Source organism: Lissotriton helveticus, chromosome 3_1, assembly GCF_964261635.1.
Source record: "Lissotriton helveticus chromosome 3_1, aLisHel1.1, whole genome shotgun sequence".
In the NCBI taxonomy this organism is placed as follows: domain Eukaryota; kingdom Metazoa; phylum Chordata; class Amphibia; order Caudata; family Salamandridae; genus Lissotriton; species Lissotriton helveticus.
The window spans coordinates 2,032,480,645-2,032,501,618 of record NC_136061.1 but is presented as its reverse complement, the minus strand read 5'-3'; the positions used below and the strand labels follow the sequence as shown (position 1 = coordinate 2,032,501,618).

The 20,974-nt window shown below is 41.1% G+C and overlaps 1 protein-coding gene across 1 annotated transcript in view; it reads left to right on the top strand.

The window, feature by feature from the left end:
* SV2B (synaptic vesicle glycoprotein 2B) overlaps positions 1 to 20,974 on the top strand; it is a 624,280-nt gene that overhangs the window by 247,080 nt on the left and 356,226 nt on the right. Inside the window, exon 2 of the mRNA XM_078684094.1 lies at positions 5,664 to 6,577. Coding sequence (XP_078540220.1) covers positions 6,034 to 6,577 — 544 coding nt within the window. The 5' untranslated portion in view covers positions 5,664 to 6,033. The remainder of the gene's footprint in view (positions 1 to 5,663; positions 6,578 to 20,974) is intronic.

The following is a 20,974-nucleotide window of genomic DNA, read 5'->3' as shown; positions in this document are numbered from 1 at the left end:
TTTCTCCATTTATTTAAATATGTTGTAGCACTCATATTTTTCTTAGCTCATCGTGGTTGCTGCACTTTATGACATCCTGGGGCTGTATTACAGAAGATGCCCTGGGGGTGCAACGGACATGTGCGCCCTCTTTCTGTGCCCCCGGGGCATCATGGTATTACAGAAGTGGCCGCAGTAGCTTGTGTGGCCCCTTTTGTAATACAAATTGCACGGGCACCCATAAAAGAAAGCACTATCTCAAGAGGGCATTTCCTTGTTTGCGGGGGGCTAGGCCCAATGCAAATGAGGATGTCTCTTTACCTCTGCGTCTGTGCCGTATTATGGACATGGGTGCAAAGGCAAGGAAGCTTTCAGGAGGCGCACTGAAGGTGTGCTACAAAAAGGTGGTACACTGTCAGTGTGCAACAGATGGCAGCCCTCAGGAGGGGGGAACAGGGGACCCATGGATCCCCTGATATACCCTTGCAGGCAGGTGCAATCACTCACTGCTCCCACCTGCAAAGAGTTCTGTAATCCCTCTTTAAAGTGCAAATGGGTTGCCATGCACAGTGTAGCACAACGCGGCTTTGAAGCAGCTGCTCTGTATTTCACTTAGATGCGCTGCCCCCAGGGCAGCACAAGTTTGCTGCTGCCCTGGAGGTAGCACATTTACTGTAATAGGGTGCACTTTCCCTATTTGCACTTGGAGCACCTATTTAAAGGCGCTCCATAGCGCAAACAAGAAATGTATGCCCTATCTGTAATTGCAACCCAGGTTTATGATGTATTTGCTTTGATCTTTCACTTCCAAAAAACCCAATAAAGAACAATTATTAAAAAGTTTGTTTCATGGGGTTACTGCAGTGAAGGAAAGACAGAGGCTCACAATAACATGGGTCGCAGATAACTCACCCTTTCTACACTGAGATTTCGAGTCCTGTTAGTATTGTGGGCTGGATGGTCTTAGAAGTTTCCTTCACTAAAAACTGACAGTAGCTTAGCAACTGACTCTCAGTCCATGCAGTGCATCAAACATCCAAAAACTGGGCAACAACTTCTAAACCGATCTGGGTTATCTTATATACAACATAAATAGGGTGTTCCAGGTCTAACAAGAAGATAAATACATACAGCCCATGAGCAACACTTCATCCAAGAAATAATGTAAAAAATATTTGTGTACTTCAGTTGCAATTCTTTGTCTTTTATTCTTTCTTCACAAATCACTTCTGAGTTCCAGAATTCACTCCAGCTTTAATTGTAGCCAACACATGTTTTGTCATGGGTACATTAACCCAAGTGACTTCATCAGTGCTCTATATACGAATTACAGCACTGAAACGACGTGTCCATTAAATACAAGAGAAGATCCTCATTCATCGGTTAAGTCTAAAGTAATGGCCTTCAAACTTGTAATACCGATCCAAATATCATGGGAAATGGCCACTAGAACGTGGCCATTTCCACCCATAACATTGACCACACATGCATTACAATGCATGCGTGGTTACCACAAATAGTCTTTACCACGCATACATTTACTACGAAATACATAGTAAAGGCATGTGTGGTAAAGGCTATTATTAAAATAGAGGGCTTGGGGGGTCTCCCCCAAAAAAAAATGAAAAAGAAGGGGGTTTTGAGAGGTCTCCCCCCCCCAAAAAAAACTCACCTGTTTAAGTCGCACTGTTGAGGCAATCAGCGTCGTTAGAGGAAACAGAAAAAGACTTCCGCTTCCTCTTTATGACGTACAACGTCACATTGGAAGAGCTTGGAGAGGTCGAGGAAAGGTAAGGGGGATTTTAGTTTTTAAAAATAAAAATGTAAGCGATAAGGGGGTTGTGAAAAGATGGGGTAAATTATTTTGGTTGTGGTGAGGGGTATTTGATAAAAGGGTTTGTGGGTAGTATTCGAAAGGAGTTCATAGAATTTGTGCAGGGATCGGAGATAACCTTTACCAAAAAAAATGCCATTAACATGTATTGATTTATAACGAAAATCACTGTAAAAATATGCGTGGTTAAGGCATTTTAGTGGTAAAGGTTATGCTTAGTAATTGCATTTGTGTGGTAAAGGCATGCGTTGTAACAGAATGCGTTGTAACGTCATACATCCAAATTTCATATGCGGGTGGAGCAGCACCCAGTCATAGATCCTATGGACGTTCCGAGAGTACTCGTTCATTCCGTGTTTGTTCCATTTATTACTCAAGGCTAAGCTCTGGGCTGTTGAGTGAGTTACTTCACAGGTGTGTGGATTTCCCCCCCCCCCATTATCCAAAAGAAATATAAGTTATGCTGGACCCTCAGCTTGTCATTCCATAGTCAGTAAATGAAAGTGCTAATAGCTAGTTTGGCTCATAACTCGCATGATTCATACCGGGAGTAAAGGGCTTAGTAGGTTGATGGAGATCTTTGTACAGCAATTAATTAAAAGTTCTGGTGTGCTGATTGTGCTTGCAGAGAAAAAATGTGCCACAGTTAGCAGAAAAGTTTAAACAAAAGGATATAAGTTGCAACATTATTATAAAAAAAATATCTGTTCAGTGTATTTGAATTTTCTTAGGGCTGATTTTATCAGTTTGGCATAGGGCTGCTATTGTTACGATATCACTAGGGTACACCTGCTTTTTCAGTTTTTCAGCATCACTAGCCATCTTCAGGCGCTGTTAGTTTAGAGAAACCTTTCTTTGTGAAGACTTATCGAGAAAAAAAGGTTATGGTGAAATAACTTTTTCTGAAGATGGACAGAGATGCAGAAAGTCTGCGGAGGTGGGGTGTTTCCTAAGTGTAGGTAAAGGTGCACAAAATACCAAGCCGTTTTTAAAGTAGAACGCGTTGGGGATACTGTTTTCCTTCCAGGTGTTCGGTGAATAAATTGTCCATGGCAGATTTTCTTTCTAAATGCTGGATGCAAAGACTCCTAAGAGGACTTTTGATTTTTAACCAATATGGATTGAGAATGCCAGATTTTTCTGACATATAATACTATTTAATTGCTTGCATGAATCAAGTAAATTCCCACACTCTCCTACACATAAAAGAAAACTTCATACAATGTTAAGAGCAAATTAATTGATACACTGGCTTGTAAAGGAAGGTATGCAATTTACACACATGTGTGGATTACTTTGGTGTTCCAGCGTGAGTGATATTTTGAGGCGGCATAGGACGGTTGAACATAGGGTGACTGTCTTCAAGAGAAGCAGATGCCTGTACTCAACCGTTTCGTGGGATGGAACGACAAAGTAAAGAGTTTGAAGATGGATTTTGGTGTGACACATGATTGCATGCTAGCAAAGGATACATTTTAAGGGATTACTATGAAAAGGAAGTTAATGTTTAGTATATGCAAAAAGAACTCAAGATGAGGAAATTGCTGAAGAATTTACCAGAGTTGATGCTTCCACAAGTGATGCATGTTGTAGGCACGGATTTTGTTGCTTTGGATGGTGGTTCTTGGTGCAGAAAAGAGGGGACAGAGAAGTATGCGGTAGTGATGGTACCTGTGACATTATGAAAGAAGCTGAGCTATATGTTGGTAAGTGTAGTTTCATGTGATGAAAGAGTTCCATATCATGATAGGAAGTGAGAAGATCTACTATGGCCCAGGCCACACGAATCCCCAGCACTTCAAGGGCTATGTGTTCTGTATGTAAACACTACAAAATCGCGCAAGAAGATAACAATAGTAGCTGTTGACACCTGGTGTGACCTTCAGGTGCTGTGCCTTTCACCCTTCTGAGGCTCAGTAATTGTGTGCCAATAATTTGTATTATTATCACATGGTATTCTCAGCAAGCATTGCATAAAGCTATGTTATGGAGCATTATATGGAAACAAATCTAAGGAACACTTACATTGACTAGTCAACAAGTTGGGGAAGTTGGATATTGAGATGTGTAATGGTGTTCAGGAGTGCCTGGTGAAGTATCCTAGAATGGTTGGTGATTGAACCTGCAAGATGATATTGGCTGGAAAAATGCATGGGGTTTTTCCATGGAAAACAAACCAAACGTACATCAGTCTGTTGCTATTGACTGTGGTACATGCCATTGGATTTGTGATCTTCAAACATCCCAAATTGTCACTGATTTGTCCGCCAGTCAATCAATCAGGGTTGATAAAGTGTGGATAATCACCCGATAGGGTATCCAGGTGCTTGCAAGGCTCCGAGGCTTATTCGAACAGCCATGTCTTGAGGACCATACAAGCTATTTAATGACCAATTATGGAATGTGACTGACAGAGGAAATGTGCATCTTGATACCTTGCTTATGACAACTTTTGTATTTTTTGTGACACCAATTGTTAGATCTGTCCACAAGAGCATGAGTTCATGAAATATGTGATTGCTCGTTCACATGGTGTCACCAGCTTTTTCTCCTCTTGTAAGGTACAACAAATCGACCCAATCATCAGCAGAGTAGTATTACATTTCTAGCTGTTTGAAAGCCTGCTCTGCTGAGTCGGCATTTGGATTCCAAAAAGGCTACAAAGGAGCAGATTTACATGAAAGTGACGCATCTATAGAGATGCGTCACTTTCCTTGCGCCACCCTAAAAAATGCTTGCGCCACCAAGAATTTGCTGTATTTACAATGCGGCGCACAATGACAGAAGGATTGACAGACGCATCTGTTGGGGCAAAAGTCATGCATTGCTGGAGTTGTGTCGGAAGCACAGCGCAACTCCACAAATGCATTTTGTGGCCTATTCCCACTACACTGCGTCACTCCTTACGTCTGCTTCAAGCAGGCGTAAGGTTTTGATGCAGTGGCGTCCTAAAAGTGACGCAGTGAAATCTTGTAGATTTCACTGCATCACTTTTATGAGGCTTTCCTGCGTACATTATACCTGACGCAGGTATATTGTGGGTCAGGGCTTTACAACGTGACTGACGCATCTCCTTAGATGCGTCACATTGTAAATAGGGCGCCGCCGCTGCGTCACAAAAAGTGACCCAATGGCGGCGCAAAGAGGAGCAAGGGGCTTGTAAATCTACCTCAAAGTGTCCAGGTGTCATCAAAGGTACAAAGAGGACTGTTTTTTTCTTGTTGTATAACTCCCAGTTCATGTGTGCTAGGGACTCTCAATTTGCCTTCCATGGGTTATTAATGGTTGATAAGCGGGGCGGACTGGGAATCAAAACCGGCCCTGGCAAAGTGCTCGACCGGCACCCCGGGGCCCAAAACCGGCCCCCACCCGTTCGGCGCGCCGGGGGATTGCCCGGTGCCCGCTATGGCCAGTCCGGCCCTGTTGATAAGACCTGCTTCCTGGATTCAAACTAGGTAGAGTAGGGCACTGAGTATTCACACAAATATAAATAAGATTGAATTTACCTTATTGGACCCAGGACTTTTCAAAGGGTGTGACATCTTGACAAATATACCGAGTTAACAGAACTTGAAGTAACCGCGAAATTCATGGCAGGGGCTCATTCAACGACATTTCATATACATATTCTACACTTTCACGAGACAGTTCAATATTTGAACAGGGATACAACGTTGCCATTTCATTCTTGCCATGTATCAAGTTTCACTAAAGGTTACTGAATAGGAAACGATAACTCAAACTGCCTTCTTCGAGTATTTTGTGATATTTCAATTTCACAAAACGGCATATTATGTAATTTATCTCATGGTTTATCCATTTTTTACATTGTTTCTTCTTCATATTTCAGGTTGTGACTATCCTCTTCAAGATGAATCGGGGAAACCTGCCAGCAAGCAAGTACCTCTGATGCTCAGAGAACAAAAGATAACATTTTTATCTCTATGTTTACGGGTGACCTATCCTGAGACTCATTCAAATCAAAAAACAGTCAGAAGAAGTAAAAATTTGGAGTCCTTATTGAACACACAACTCAGAAAAACACAAACTTGAAATAAAATTAATTGGTGTTCTCCACGTGCTCTAGAAAGAGACTTAATTCCCGTCTATTGATTTCATTAAATGTTTGAGACAATATGTTTGTGTAGGGAAAAATAAACTTTTCGAACTAAATATACATAGCCTATAGAAAAAAAGAATATACTGTTCACATATTCAAAATGGATGATCAATACAGAACCAATTCAAATTCCTCTCATGGAGGAAAGAGTAGAGGCCGAGAGGTAAGAAGACAGACCAGCAACCAAGGAATGGGAGATTATAGTAGTTATCAAGACAACACGTATGGTGGTTATGCACCCAACGATGGCTACTACCCCAGCGGGGACGATCCTAACCAAGAAGAAGATGCCCAAAGTGATGCCACCGAAGGACATGACGAAGATGATGAGATCTATGAAGGGGAATACCAAGGTATCCCACACCCTGATGACATTAGGTCCAAGCAGAAAGCACCCCCCATGGGAGATGAGTTCAGAGATCATGCTGACATAATGGCGGAGCGGATGGAGGATGAGGAGCAGCTGGCACATCAGTATGAGAACATCATTCAGGAGTGTGGGCACGGGCGCTTCCAGTGGACCCTTTTCTTCGTCTTAGGGCTGGCTTTGATGGCCGATGGTGTGGAAGTATTTGTAGTCGGGTTTGTTCTCCCCAGTGCAGAGAAGGACATGTGTTTATCCAGCTCAAACAAAGGGATGCTAGGTATGTGACTTTTATTCGATTATTTCTATCCAATATGTTTAATGCTATGTAGACCTTGAAGGCATTTAAAGCAATTAACTGTCAATATATTCTTAAAATGATAACATTAGAATGAACATTTACCATTGTTGTTAGATGAGTGTCAAGTGAATACTATCGCATATGTAGTATGGTGATGTGCTGAGCCTTTCCAGGGCACTGAACACAGAATCTTATCTAGAACACCGACGGGGCAGTGGGAAAGGTTTCTCTGTGCTCACACGACATTCAATTGATTTTCCATTTCCTGGTGCAGTCCACACAATAACATATTGTGAAAGTCTGGTTTGTAACAGTAACGCTTACATCAGTTCAATGCACAAAAATATGGTCAAATAAGTTGAAACAGCCGTTTTTGAATTGTTTATACAGACCCATAAAGTTATACTGATTTTTCAAGAACATGACTTTAACTTGTGGAAAACGTGAGGTTCCTGACTGCTGCTGCAGAGTAATCATATATGGGCAATGTCAGTCAAGGGAGTAACAGGTTTCCTAGGGTGTGATTTTTATTGTTTGGCGGATGAGTACCCTGTCACAAAGATGACGGATATTCCATGTGCCTTATTATAAGTACACAACTGGCCCACCATGAAGGGTCCTGGGCCCCAATAACCACACACAACACAGAAGACAAAACAGGAATTAGCCACAGTGTGGTCAATTTTGTTAAGAATGAAAGATCTCATGTAACCAAGAGATAGTGGACAGACAAGAATTGCAGCCATGGTTTCTTTTAAAATCCCAGAAACTGATTATTTTCACCCTCATACCACAGTGGCACAGGCTATTTGTCGTAATGTACACAGTGTGCCATCTTAAAATGGTCCACAAAATCCAAAGCAGGATTGCCTGATGGCTACCAGTGTTGGATTCAGTGGCGTAACAAAGCCCCCACAGCCCCCACAGTGTGGGTTTGGCCCAGAGTTTCAGCGGACCCCCTTAGCTCAGTACCCTGGCCCAAGAGATCCTGAGTGAAGCCAGAATGGAGCCTCTCCATGTACTTTGCAGAGGACCACATCAAGTTTTGTTACACCACTGGCTGGATGAGCTAGATGTTCCCCAAGTGGTCAGCCCACCTACTTTGAAGAGGAGGTAAGCCTCTGAAGTAATGTTTCTGCCTAGGTAAAACCCTGGATTGGGCTAATGGTTTGCTCTTAAGAAACCTAGTCTGACATCTTTGTATGGGAGTGAACCTTCTGAAATAAAGTTTCCTCCTGCTTGCTGTCTTGGATTTTGATTAATCTTTGTTCTTCGGATACACTCTAATTCTTTCAACAGGCAATTGTAACAAAGAACAGGTACTGTTTGTGCTCCTCTATTGAGGCAATTGGTAGAAAGGCATTATTAATTTGGATTATGAAGAATGTGGTGCGGGGCTGAGCATTACCAAGGTAAGGGTGGAATAAACAATACCTTGTGTCTAGTTTATAGGGGCAGCTGAAGGGCAACTCACCTTCAAATGAGCTGAAAACAAAAATGCACAAGAAAACTTTCAAGGTATTTGTAATTTTCTACTGCAGTCAACAGATTAATGAAACATGAAATTCTGTTTTGAACTGTAAACTTTGCAGCAGTTCACTGCACAACAATAGGTTCAGGATATTGAAATGCTTTTTGGTTGGTTTATACATGCCCATAAAGGTAAAGTGCTTATGCACATTGTGTCAAATAAAGTGTATTTGCACATTGTATCATATATACCTTAACCACCAATTCTGCTATTCAAGAAGGTACATAAGCACATTACTATTTCAGTGTGAACGACGGAGTTTCACCAACAGTTTGTACCAGAAGTTCAAACATCTCTATTCCTGAGAAGACGTCATATCACTCATGCAAGCCAAAGTTCATTATCCTGCTGATTGAGAAAACCCAATATTTGCAGGTCTACCTAAAAATGTCAAAGTTATCATTAAATATACTATGCAGCTTACATGTTAAACAGAGCTAAACAATCTGACCATGTTCTCCTTATTTTTCCAAATAACATTCAGTTCCTCTTGGAGCTTGCCTAATTTTCAGTGTCTGTTACACCATTAATAACGCCAAAAATCTATAATAATCAGTGCAACCAAAAGAAAACTATCCACACCTCTTCTCTAGCCACAGTGACTGCACTTCCACTGCACTCAGGAATAACATGCTCACTACCTCTGCATATAACACAGAGAACCATGCACCTTCCCTTCACTTTATCCATATGTCTTCTTCTATTCTTTCACACAAAGTAATCAGATTTTCGTAGTTATACACACATTCCACTAACACACATCATCGCCATACTAAGCCATGCAACCTCCCAACATTCCTTCCTTACCCCCAACACTACATACTAAGCAAGAATCAGCTCAACTACCCTCCTAGAATAACTAACAAGCAACCATCTAAGTTCTCAGTGACTTCTCCTGATAAATACTCTGTCATTAATTCTCTTTGGAATGCCCAATCTGCCTGCAGTGATCCTAAATACACTGCCACTCCTGCCACTCTCTACACTAACATTTCTTCATCACAAAGGTGGAAAGGTTTGTATACTCAGCAAATTACTTTCTTAATTACCCCTGTCCTGACACCCACTTCTCCCATATGTTTTTCGTCCTTTTCCGAACAACATTTACCTTCAATCATTGCACTTTCAAGTTTAAAACCCAAACCCTCAATAGGTCTCCAGGTGGCCTGGACTCTTTCTGTGAAGACCTGGACAATGCCCTTAAATTGCCTACACCCAACACTCTCCCCAAAGTCATGAGAGTACTTAACCAACCAATCACCTGCAAAATACTTTCTTCATGCAGCTTCTTTCTTACCGCTCATTCTACCTACGTATAACCAGGCAAAATATTAGACTTGATAGAGATCTGCAACACAATGTTATCCTTACTACCATGTTAACTCCTCTCCATTGGATCATGCCACAAAAGGTTTCTCCTTAACCATCCCCTCTCACCCACCCAATCTCTACTTCCTTGTTTTCTAAATAAATAAAATTCAACTACATTTCTCCCTGTGTTACTAGACCAAGTGCACAAATACCTCACCCCATTACCACAGTATACACCATTCATAATATTAAACCAGAACCTCCAACTGACTTTTGACTTTCAATACCCTGTGTGCATATTCTCTCCAAAGACGTCAAGAACTCAACCATGGATGATCACAAATAAGTAATACCTTTCAACCGCCTCACTGCAAATGCCTGGCACACACAATCAACAGCCTGATTGCTCCTCCTAAAAGAAATATCTATCCATCCTTTCACTTTGCTTTCAACTTTTTAACCTACATCTCTTCAAAAATCCCAAGTATTGGGCACACCCTTGGCTCATCACTCACTTCTTTCCCTTGTTTCTCCTACATAACAACCACTCCTCAAAGGTGAATTTTCAACACAAGGTCTTACAATGTTGATATGTTGAGCTTGTGAGCGTTACGATTGTACATACTATTCTGTAAAGTATTTCAAATGTATGAGAAATTGGATTGTTGGTTGACTGAGGTGTGAACCCTAGTCAGGCAGCAGTCATATTTCTTGTAAAAGTGAGGCACAAACCAAACCTAAATAAACCAATGCTCAACCCCCTGTTAGCTTGGCAGGGAGCAGGCAGGCTAAACTTAGAGGCAATGTGTAAAGTATTTGTGAAACTCTTCAAACAGTGATAGAGTGAATAGTTGTAGCTGTTACCAAATAGTTGTGGGAGGGCAGGGCGAGCGGAGGGAGGCGGCAGGGATTTAAAACAAAATTTAAAAAACCCCACCAACCTTGATGCGGCCGGCTGCCTCCTTTCCTCCCTACTCATGTTGTAGCGTGAATCGTCTGAGCACCGTGGGTCGGTGCTCAGACTGGGAATGGCACCCTGGGCATGTTCTTAACCCAGGCTGTAATGCAGCCTGGGTGTAGACCATGCAAAGTGTGTATGAATGTTTGGCGGCCCCAGAGGACCCCAGCCCCCCAGCCCTGACCCCAAACAATGGAGCCAGCATGTTTAAATACAATTATAATAATGTTACATTATTATAATTTTATGTTTCCATTTTTAATTGCTCACTTAGTGAGTAGTGAGGCGACACTCCTCTGGCTTAGTGGGGGAGCCGCAACTGAAAGTGAAAAACACTGCACAAAAAGAATCCAACACCAAGTTAGAAAAATGTAACTTTTTAAAATCAATAAAACAAGACCAAAACGACAAAAAATTCCAACCAGTAGAATCGGAGATATGTAATTTAAAAGATTTTAGTGAAAATAGCCCCAGAAACCACAAAGCGCCAACAGTGGCTATCTGGATGCGCTGGACCAGGACACATTAGCAAGTTCAGGCTGACAACGATTGAGCGCAAGCCAGCTCCAGGGACCCAGGTAGACCTGCTGAACAAAGTACCTTAAATCGGTGCAGAGCAGAAATATCGGCGATGAAATATCGTGGGACAATAATATCGCCTCAGAAATATCGTTAGGAAGAAATATCAACAACAAAAATATTGATGACAAGAATATCGACTGACAGGTAAGTAATATAGTTTACAAAAATATAGTTTACAAAAATATCGATTTATTAATAATGTTATGTATTTTAGTGTTTTTAATGAGAATTGTTTGTCATTTTATTATATGTTTTAGAATTTTTCTACTTATTAATTTATTTTAAGTTTAATTTTGCGTTATTAGTTCCATAGCGGGTTGTGGGTTTATAGGGGAATAGGGTGGGAAGTAATTTAATTATATAAATTAATTGATTAATTAATGTGTTAATTTATTGATTAATAATAGTTTAATAATTAGTTGTTAATTAATTTCAATTAGTCAATTAATAATTAATTATGTTAATTGTTTAATTTATTTTAGGTGTGTGTTGTGTGTTTATATGTGTAAATGGTGTGAAGGGTGGTAAGTAATTCATTTTTGATTGATTAATTATTAAGTATTTTAAAATGAATTACCATGAATTATTTAGTAAATATTAAATGTAATTGTTTAATTAATTTTAGGAGTGTGTTGTGGATATTATAGTGCTAACTAATATGTAATTTTTTTTATCTTTGATAATAATAATATATTTACATTTATATATTAATTATGTTAAATTTGGAAATTAAATGTAATGAAAATGTTGATAGTTTTGTTTTTTATTGTTTTGGGATCCTGCGCTTTCCCTACTGTGGCACTCACTGGAGTGGGAATAGTACTTTTTACCCCTACGCTATCCTGCGCTTTCCCTACTGCTGCCCTCACTGGAGTGGGAATAGTAATTTTTACCCCTACACTATCCAACGCTTTCCTTACTGTTGCACTCTCTGGAGTGGGAATAGTAATGTTTACCCCTCCACTATCCAGTGCTTTCCCTACTGTTGCACTCACTGGAGTGGGAATAGTAATTTTTACCCCTACACTATCCAGCGTTTTCCCTACTGTTGCACTGAATGGAGTGGGAATAGTAATTTTTACCCCTACGCTATCCAGCGCTTTCCCTACTGTTGCACTCACTGGAGTGGGAATAGTAAATTTTACCCCTACGCTATCCAGCGCTTTCCCTACTGTTGCACTCATTGGAGTGGGAATAGTAATTGTTACCCCTATGCTATCCAGCGCTTTCCCTACTGTTGCACTCACTGGAGTGGGAATAGAAAATGTTACCCCTTTGTATCCAGCGCTTTCCCTACTGTTGCACTCACTGGAGTGGGAATAGTAATTTTTACCCCTCCGCTATCTAGTGCTTTCCCTACTGTTGCACTCTGTCAAGTGGGAATAGTATTTTTTCCCCCTATGCTATCCAGCGCTTTCCCTACTGTTGCACTCACTGGAGTGGGAATAGTAATTTTTACCCTCCCGCTGTCCAATGTTTTAATATATTAATGTTTTTATTTTGTTATTAAATGTATGTATTTTTTTTAAAATATTTAAATGTGTTAATTAAATATAGAATATTTTATTTTATTTTAAAATATTTATATATGTTGTTATTTTATTTTTATATAATTAATAAAGTTTATAAATTAAAAAAGAATATAGTTAATAAAATATATTTAAGTACTTGTATGTATATGTACACTTTTGTGTTTATATTTATTAAATTAAGTTTATTTGTTATAATTAGTTAAATATATATTAAAATTAGTTTAATTTGTTAATAATAATAATATTATTTAATTAATTTAAGTTATGTTAGTTTTTTAAAGTCGATATTTTTTACATCTATATTTTTTACATCAATATTTTTGAGTCGTTATTATTGTACTTACCTGTTTAAGTATAGGTAGGCAATATTTTTGTTATCGATATTTTCACATCTATATTTTTTTCATAGATATTTTTACTAGCGATATTTTAACATGGATCCCCTGAAATCGAGGTTTGGAGAGCGTGCAAGGATGCTGAAGTGATGAGTCGGTTCCGAGATGCAGCGCAGCTGTAATGTGAGGGCCTGCATTGCCTTCTAGGATCTTGTCAACAGGGCTTGTGATGTGAAGTCTGGTGTCGAGGATGAGGAATTCAGTTCCGAAGAGCTGCGAGGCTGCAATGAGAAGTCCGTCATTATTGAGGCTGCCGTCAATGAGGAATGCGAGGGTCTGCACCAAGAATGCATTGCGCAGTGGCGGTTCCAATGGACTGCAGCGAAGGTGCAGGTTTTTGCAATGGATCCAATCCACACAGCAGCAGAAATGCGTCAGTTTTGCTCAGGTTTGCGCCTCGCAGCAGAGGAGCTGCTTCAGTTCCCCTGAATCCACAGAGGCTGGCAGAATACCTTAAGCCCATTTCCAAGGGTGCAGGACTGGTGTGACACCACTTCTGGGTTCAAGTGATGTGTGTCCAGTCCTACTCAACAAGCCAAGAGAGCAGCAGGCAGAAGGTCAGCACAGCAGGGCAGAAGTTCCTTCAGAGCAGCATTTCATCAGAATGACAATCCTTTCCGCAGCACAGCTGCCTTTCTTACTGGAAGAGAACCCACACGTCCAGAAGTATAGTGAAGTAGTGGCATTTGAGGTCCCTTATTTATAACCAGTTGTGCCTTTTAAGTAGGTAGAAGCTTCTAGAGGCTTGCCTTTGAAGTGCACAGGTGTCCTGCCTTCTTGGTCCAGGCTAATGAGGATATGCAGCCCTTTGTGGGAAGAAATGACACAGCCTATTTGAGTGTCAGTGGGGTTGGACCCAGCTCCTCCCTCGCATCCTGCCAGTGATGGCCCATCCGGTCACACCTAAGATCCCCGTTGTGTGGGTTTGTCTTGGAGGAATATACAAAGCCCAACTGTCACCCACACCATAGAGAACTAGTGACAGGCTGCAGGCACCAAATGGCTAAGGCAATAAAATGACAACTTTCTAAAAAGATGCAAAAAGAACAAATGATGATCGGAATGCTGAACAATGTCAAACCCTTAGTCCCAGTACAGAGATCTGGGCCTAAATCCATATTTGTTTTGTTCACCATGCTATTCCCATTTGGACCCAGCCATATGCAATTCACTCTTGACCCTGCTCCCCATGGGAACAGTCCAGCATGAACTGCCAGGCCGGTATCTCCACTCATCAGCCAGGAGTGCTTGACTCCGGTGGTGTGGTGAGCAAGGAACCCACGTCTGGGCATACCCGTCCCACTTAGAGCGACATGTGCAAAAAGAAAAAATGTGGACTGAATGCTGAACAATATCAAACACTTACCCCCAGTACAATGATCTGGGCCTAAATCTATCATTTTGTTGCTTACCATATGCTAGAAATAGGATTCCTGGTTGGCTGAGGTATACGGCCAGCTAGGAACCACTACACTAGTCAGGGTAAGCTAGATACACAATAAGATAACCTGTGCTCACCTTCTGATAGTTTGACACAGAGCAGTCAGGTTTATCTACAAAGGCAATGTGTAAAATATTTGAAGACCATACAGTAACACAATGAATACAACACAAAAAGACTCCACCCAGGTTTACAAATATAGATAATACATTTATGAATAGAACAAGACCAAAATGACAAAAATCCACTTGGTAGAACTGGAGTTATGAATTTTTAAAGAATGAACCAAAAACAGTGCTTAGAAGTCAATAGCACTAAAAGGCTACTTTAGATCACACTATAGACTGGGGTGAATCCAAAGTTCAGGCCAAACACAATGGAGGGCTGGTCGGATAAAGTTCCAAACAGGTCCCGCTGAAGTTTTACCTTCTAAAGCAGAGCCAAGAGCCCCGTTTGCAGGGGAGACGGTTGCCGTGAACAATTAGAGCGTTGCTAGCAATGATACTGTGGGTGCAGGGAGTTGGCCGGGTGTTGCAGACTTCAGATGGGGCCTCGCTGTCACTGTTGGCAATGCTTGCTGTGAGAGGAAATGATGCTGCAGTTTCTCATGCTGATCCTTCGAGCGATTGGTGTAGTCCCAGTACAAATGGGCCTGTTCTTGGTCACAAAGAGTCCAAAAGCTTCATTCAAGTGCCCAGGAGCGCTGTGGTGGTGAAAGCAGCTGCAGAACACACTTCTGAGGCCCAGAGCTTGGAGGGGCACCTCAGGCAAGGCTAGGACTCACACAAGACAGAATTTGAGCAGCACCAGCAGAAGTCTTTTTGTCCCTGACACTTAAGAAAATAGGAGTCAAGCCAGAAAGTACTTGGAGGGAAGGCAGAGTCCAGCTCTCCTTGCAGCAGAGTCAAGGAGCAGCAGGAAAATAAGCAGAAAAACAGTCCTTCTAGAAAAGCTGTCCAGTTGAGACCTCTAAGTAGCACAGCAGTCCTTCTGACAGATGTTCGGTTAAACATCCAGAAGTGTCTGTTTTTTGGGGGTCAGAGCCCCAGTACTTATACCCAAAAATGACATTGATATAGGGGGTGACTTCAAAAGAACTAGGATCCCTTTCAACCCAGTCCTGTCTCCCAGGCTAACCCTGGGGGGTAAATTAGTGCTTTGTGCGAAGACAGGACACAGCCTATTCAGAAGTATGTGTGAGCCAACTCTCCCCCTTCTTGCCCAAGAAGACCCATCAGAATGGAGATGAGTGCTCAGAATGCAGATAGGCCTCGCCTTCCTGGGTATGGGGCTATCTAGAAGGAATGCACATAGAGTTGCTGTCAGCCAACCCAGACATGTATTGGAGACAGACTGTCAGGTACAAAGAGCAGTAAGTACTGAAAAAAGTCAATTTTCTAAAAGTTGCATTTCTAACATAGTAATGTTAAATCCAATTTCACCAGTAAGGAGGATTTATCATTACCATTTCAAACATATCAAACATGAAAAGGCAGCGCCTCTCTGAACAGGAATTACAGCTTAAAAGTATATGAAGGAATTCCCAATGCTGGCCTATCAGAGGGGTAGGCCTCAAATTAGTGAAAAATTAAATAGGTACATGGCACCCTGCACTTAGGATTACTTAGGGCCTACCATAGGCGTGACATATGTTATAAAAGGGGAGTTTAAAGCTTGGCAAGTAGTTGTGAATGCCAAGTCAAAGTGGCAGAACACCGCCCACACAGGCACTGTAGTGGGAGGCCTGAGACAGTTTTGAAAGGCTGCTTATGTAGGTGATACAATGAGTGATGCAGGGCCACTAGTAGCATTTGAAGTACAGGCCCTGGGTATATAGCATAGCATTTTACAAGCGGCTTTACCAGTACAACAAATATGCCAATCAGGTATACACCAATGTCATCATGTTTAGGAGAGAAGCACATGCACTTTAGCATTGGTTAGCAGTGGTAAAGTGATCAGAATCAGAGTCCTACTGCCAACAAAAAGAATCAGCAAAGATGGGAGGCAAAAGGCAAAAAGTTGGGATAAAGACCACCTTAGGGATGACTGGTCTAACACCATGCCAGTCCTGTTTGGACCCAGCTGTATACAATTCATTCTTGACCCTGCTCCCCATGGGAACAGTCCTGCACGAACTGCTAGGCCAGGTCCTCCCTGGAACGTGAACAAGCATCCCAGGATCAGTTTTGTGGTATCACCCCTCATCAGCTAGGATAGCTTGGCCCCAGTGGCATGGTGAGCACGGGACTCACATCTGGGCATACCTGTCCCACCTAGGGTGATAATTGCAAAAAGAACAAATGATAGATGGAATGATGAACAATGCTAAACATTCAACCCCAGTACAGAGATCAGGCCCTAAATCCATAGTTTTTTTTTTTTGTAACCTACACATTGTGTCTACATGGATTAGAGCCTACACTTTGAGTCTTCAAAGTCGACGCTTGCTCCATCCAAGGTACATTTTGACCTGGAACTTCAAGAGTCCTGTAGCTGCCCTGCCCTCCATCTCAGTGAACCTGAACTTTGGGTTTACCCCGGTCCAGCATGACCTCAATTAACCCCTAAGTCCTAATTGCGTCTAATTACTATTTTTTTATTTATTCTTTAAAAATTCATAACTCTGGTTCTACTTATTGGACGTTTGTGGGTCTGGTATTGTTTCACTCATAAAAATATAATCTATTATTATAACCCTGTGTGGAATATTTGTTTGGTGTTTTCATTGTGTTACTGTGGGTGTGTATGTTGCACAAATCCCTTACACATTGCCTCTTGAGATAAGCCTGCCTGCTTGTTGTCAAGCTACCAGAGGGTGAGCACAGTTTATCTTTTAGTGTGTATCTTGCTTACCCTGACTACAGTGGGGATTACTGCTTGTGCAGGTTGCTTATTCTGACAACCAGAAATCCCAGTTCTAACAGTGATGATGGGGTTAATTAAGAACGATAATAATAATGATAATAATTTTATATTAATAATCACATAGTAAGTTATTCAGTGATTGTCTCATTAATTAAATTACAGGCTAACCAAAGAAAACTTTTTTCATTTTTATGATAACATTTTTACCAATGTAAAGCAATAACACAACTTCAAAATGATCAGCATCATTAAAGTCGAATTGTTTATTTTAGTCCATGAAAGAGCTCAGCAAAAGCCATTTACACCAGGACTGCTTACAGATAATTAGATGAATGTTCTCGACTGTCTGCTAAAAGCCTAATGATGTTTTGATTTTCTTGCTAGGCATCAGCCACAGAAAAAAAATATTCATGTAGAAAATAACTTTTTTAGCAAAATGGCCCATTTGCGCATTTCCAATTCCCTCTTTGTGTAAAAAATGCTATTCCCCAAACATTTATATTTGCGCCAAGTGCAAAATGCCCATAGCACAGGTATCCGTGAAAATGTTGTGGAACCGGAACGTTTTGTACACTTAGGCAAGTGCAACCTGTGACTAGCACATCTTGTGCGTGGCTGCATTTCTAATATTTCCATTACAGTTTACTTTGTAAAAAAACAAATTCGAACAACAGTACCTTTACAAGAGACATCCTCTATATTATGGAACTATTTCTAGTTTAGGTTGATGCAAGGTCACCTACTCGGTACATAGAAAATCCTGTAATAGGAAAAATTGATGCAAATTATCAGATCACAAAATGTTCCAAGAACTTGGCTTCCTTTAAGAGTACAGCTCTCATTTGAATTGCCTGTCATTGAAATCTACTTCAGCAATCCAATTGTGCCTAGGCTAAGCAAATGACTTGCCTACCTTAAACTTTCTCCACACCATGTTGTACTCAGTCACATCTGAGCCATGCACAATTTATGGAGATGGGTGTTTCATTTTTCATCTTAGTGAATCATGCCCATTTTCTAGACGATGAAATTGGCAATTTTCTGACCTGCAGGGTTATTACTGTCTTTTCTTTTATCATGTTACCTCATTTCCACTAGACATTTTAAAGCCCTTGGCTACTTAGAGTACCAGTTTAGATTCTGATAGGAAATGTCTTAGGGGTGTTTTTCGAGAATAGGTGTAATTTATGTCATCCACAGGTTAATCCCTGAAATGGTTATACATTACAATTACTTACTGTATTTACAAACTTTAAGACTCTTGAGTGCATAACTCATGCATGTTGGGGACAAGGGAATAGGTGTATGTATGGTATTTAGGAAAACAAACTCCCTTTCCTGCTTATGACGGAGGCTCGTTTTCGAAGATTATGCTTTTTCTTCTAGCGATGGCACCAAATGTTTGAGGCATTTCTGTCTTTTAACACTGGTTTGTAAATTCCTCTAGCCTCGACTGACACCATGTGCACATTCCTGACTCTACCTCATCACACTCGGATACAAATGATTCCTTTACTGTAACCATACCAACAATTGTCTCATCTCAAAAGTGTGACACCCAGCCATAAAATTAATCTGTGCAGATGCCCAATTCATTTCATGCAAATTGTGTTTGCATATTTTATAGATGCTAATTCACATTACGTTCTTGATGAAAATTGAACGTAATGAGCACATGAGCTGTTTATGATGAAAACACTTGCTCTCATTCATTTCACAAAATTGTGACAAATCTGTGTAAAAAGAACCCATTATTCATAGTGGCAATTCAATGTAACCCTGTAATTGCAAATGACTAATGTACGTGTCCAATGTGCCCACCTAACATACAGCTGGTAAAACACAAACAATGTAAAAAAAAGGAGATCAATTGGGTTAAAAACATTTTTAAGTATCTACAGTGGACATGCACACCTATGAAATACAGCAAGGGTCTCATTTAGGGTTGGAAAAAGTCGGAGGACCGCCATAAACACCAAATCTGTGGTTCCCCCACTCTCTAAAGAGTCAGTGGTACCTCTGGGGTACCATTGGTGGAGCCTGTTGTCCGTTCAACAGAGGAAAGCTGGGTCACAGTAAAGGGCATCCCGCCCTATTGAGGATGGGGCAGCAGCATGGATTGCCCTTGTCTGTGTCTGCCATGAAAGGCATAGCAAAAATGGATGGGCAAGGAACATTTTAAAGTGCTCCGATGCACAAACTGTCATTACTTAGTCTGCGCAAAAAGGTATGTTGAGTTATATGAACTTGGCTATGGCTTAGAAGACCTCATTCCCCCGATCCGCGAGGAAAGGTAGTGAAGTAAAAAAATGAGACTTATTGAGAATGATTTCCATACTGTGCCTGATATTTTAAATTTGGAAACATAATAAAAGTAGGTGTTAGGTAAACACATAAAGCAGAATGGTATTAATAGATGCACGCACAATGGACACACAAAACACACACACTCTCTCTCTCTCTCTCTCTTTCTCTTTTCATGAAATTGTGTGTTATGAGGACCGGTCCTCACACTGCACTTCGTACTCACTCAGGTACCATATAAATGCACTACTGCGAGGACTAGTCAAATCACTGCAGTGTGGGCTACTCTTTTTTTAATGACAGTGTTAAGATTATTGTGTCTAAGCACTGAAGCATATTGCGAGATGGTTAATAATATCTCCCTATATTTACCTAAAGATGCTCACCTTCAAAATAGCAGTCAGTCGATGTTTCTGAAAACAATTCTATTCCAGGGCGATATTGTGTCACTCAATATTGTGACACACAGCCCTTCCAAACTTAGAGTGTGAGGAGAACCAAGGGAAGTCATTAAACGCTATGTCTTCAAAACAGTTTTAATGCGTTGATGACTAGATCATTAAGGGTTAAGCTTTCTTTACTTTAGATCATGACATCACTGGTCCATGTTAGACAGTGTATGGATTTCCAAGTTTTAGGTAGCTCCTGCAAGAATATATATGTACGGATACACAGCCTACTCCTTACTTTCAAGCACTGACCGGCAGACTCAGCTGTGATACACACGCCCACTGGTGGCTTAAACACTGAATGGAAGTTCCAATGCCATTCTAGTCAAGTGAGCCTACTGCGGGACATTTAGGGCATATCAGTAGGGACTACGCAGACATGCTTCCTTCTGAGGGCCATGCATGGTATGGCTTGCTGTGGTTCTCTTTTTCCTTCCCTCCTCCAGTGCATGGGAATCATAGCACCCACTGGCAGCTTTTACTCCACCAACTGCTTCCTCCAGCGGGTTGGCATGCGTCCCAGAGTGATTGGCAGTGGTTAGAATATTTGCAAGTATTCGTACGTTCGCCTTTTTGTGATTAATGTAATGCCCTAAGTGGCCAGGGGTCTCTTGCTCACTGTGCCATAGGACCCAAGTTATACCTCACTGATGAAGCCTAACAAGGCCTAAACCGGACTGGGGCTGCTTGTGTTACCTTCCAGAGTGGGACTGACTGGCCGTTTGGGATGGACTTTTTCCATGAGGAGCAGAATCAATATTGATTTGCATAGAGCAGGCCTTGGTCTAGAGTGGCACAGTAGTGAAAAATGATGGATTGGAATTTGAACACAAGCAATTGCCAGTGGTTAGATTATTTGTAAGCATTCCTCCCATTGCCTTTTGTGTGATTGATCCTCACTCCCAGCATAATGTCACTGTGGGAAACGTGGGGTAAAAGACGCAGTTCAAAATTTCCAAAAGAAAAGCAGATCAAGGAAGATCTAGCCTCGCAGACAGCATTTAA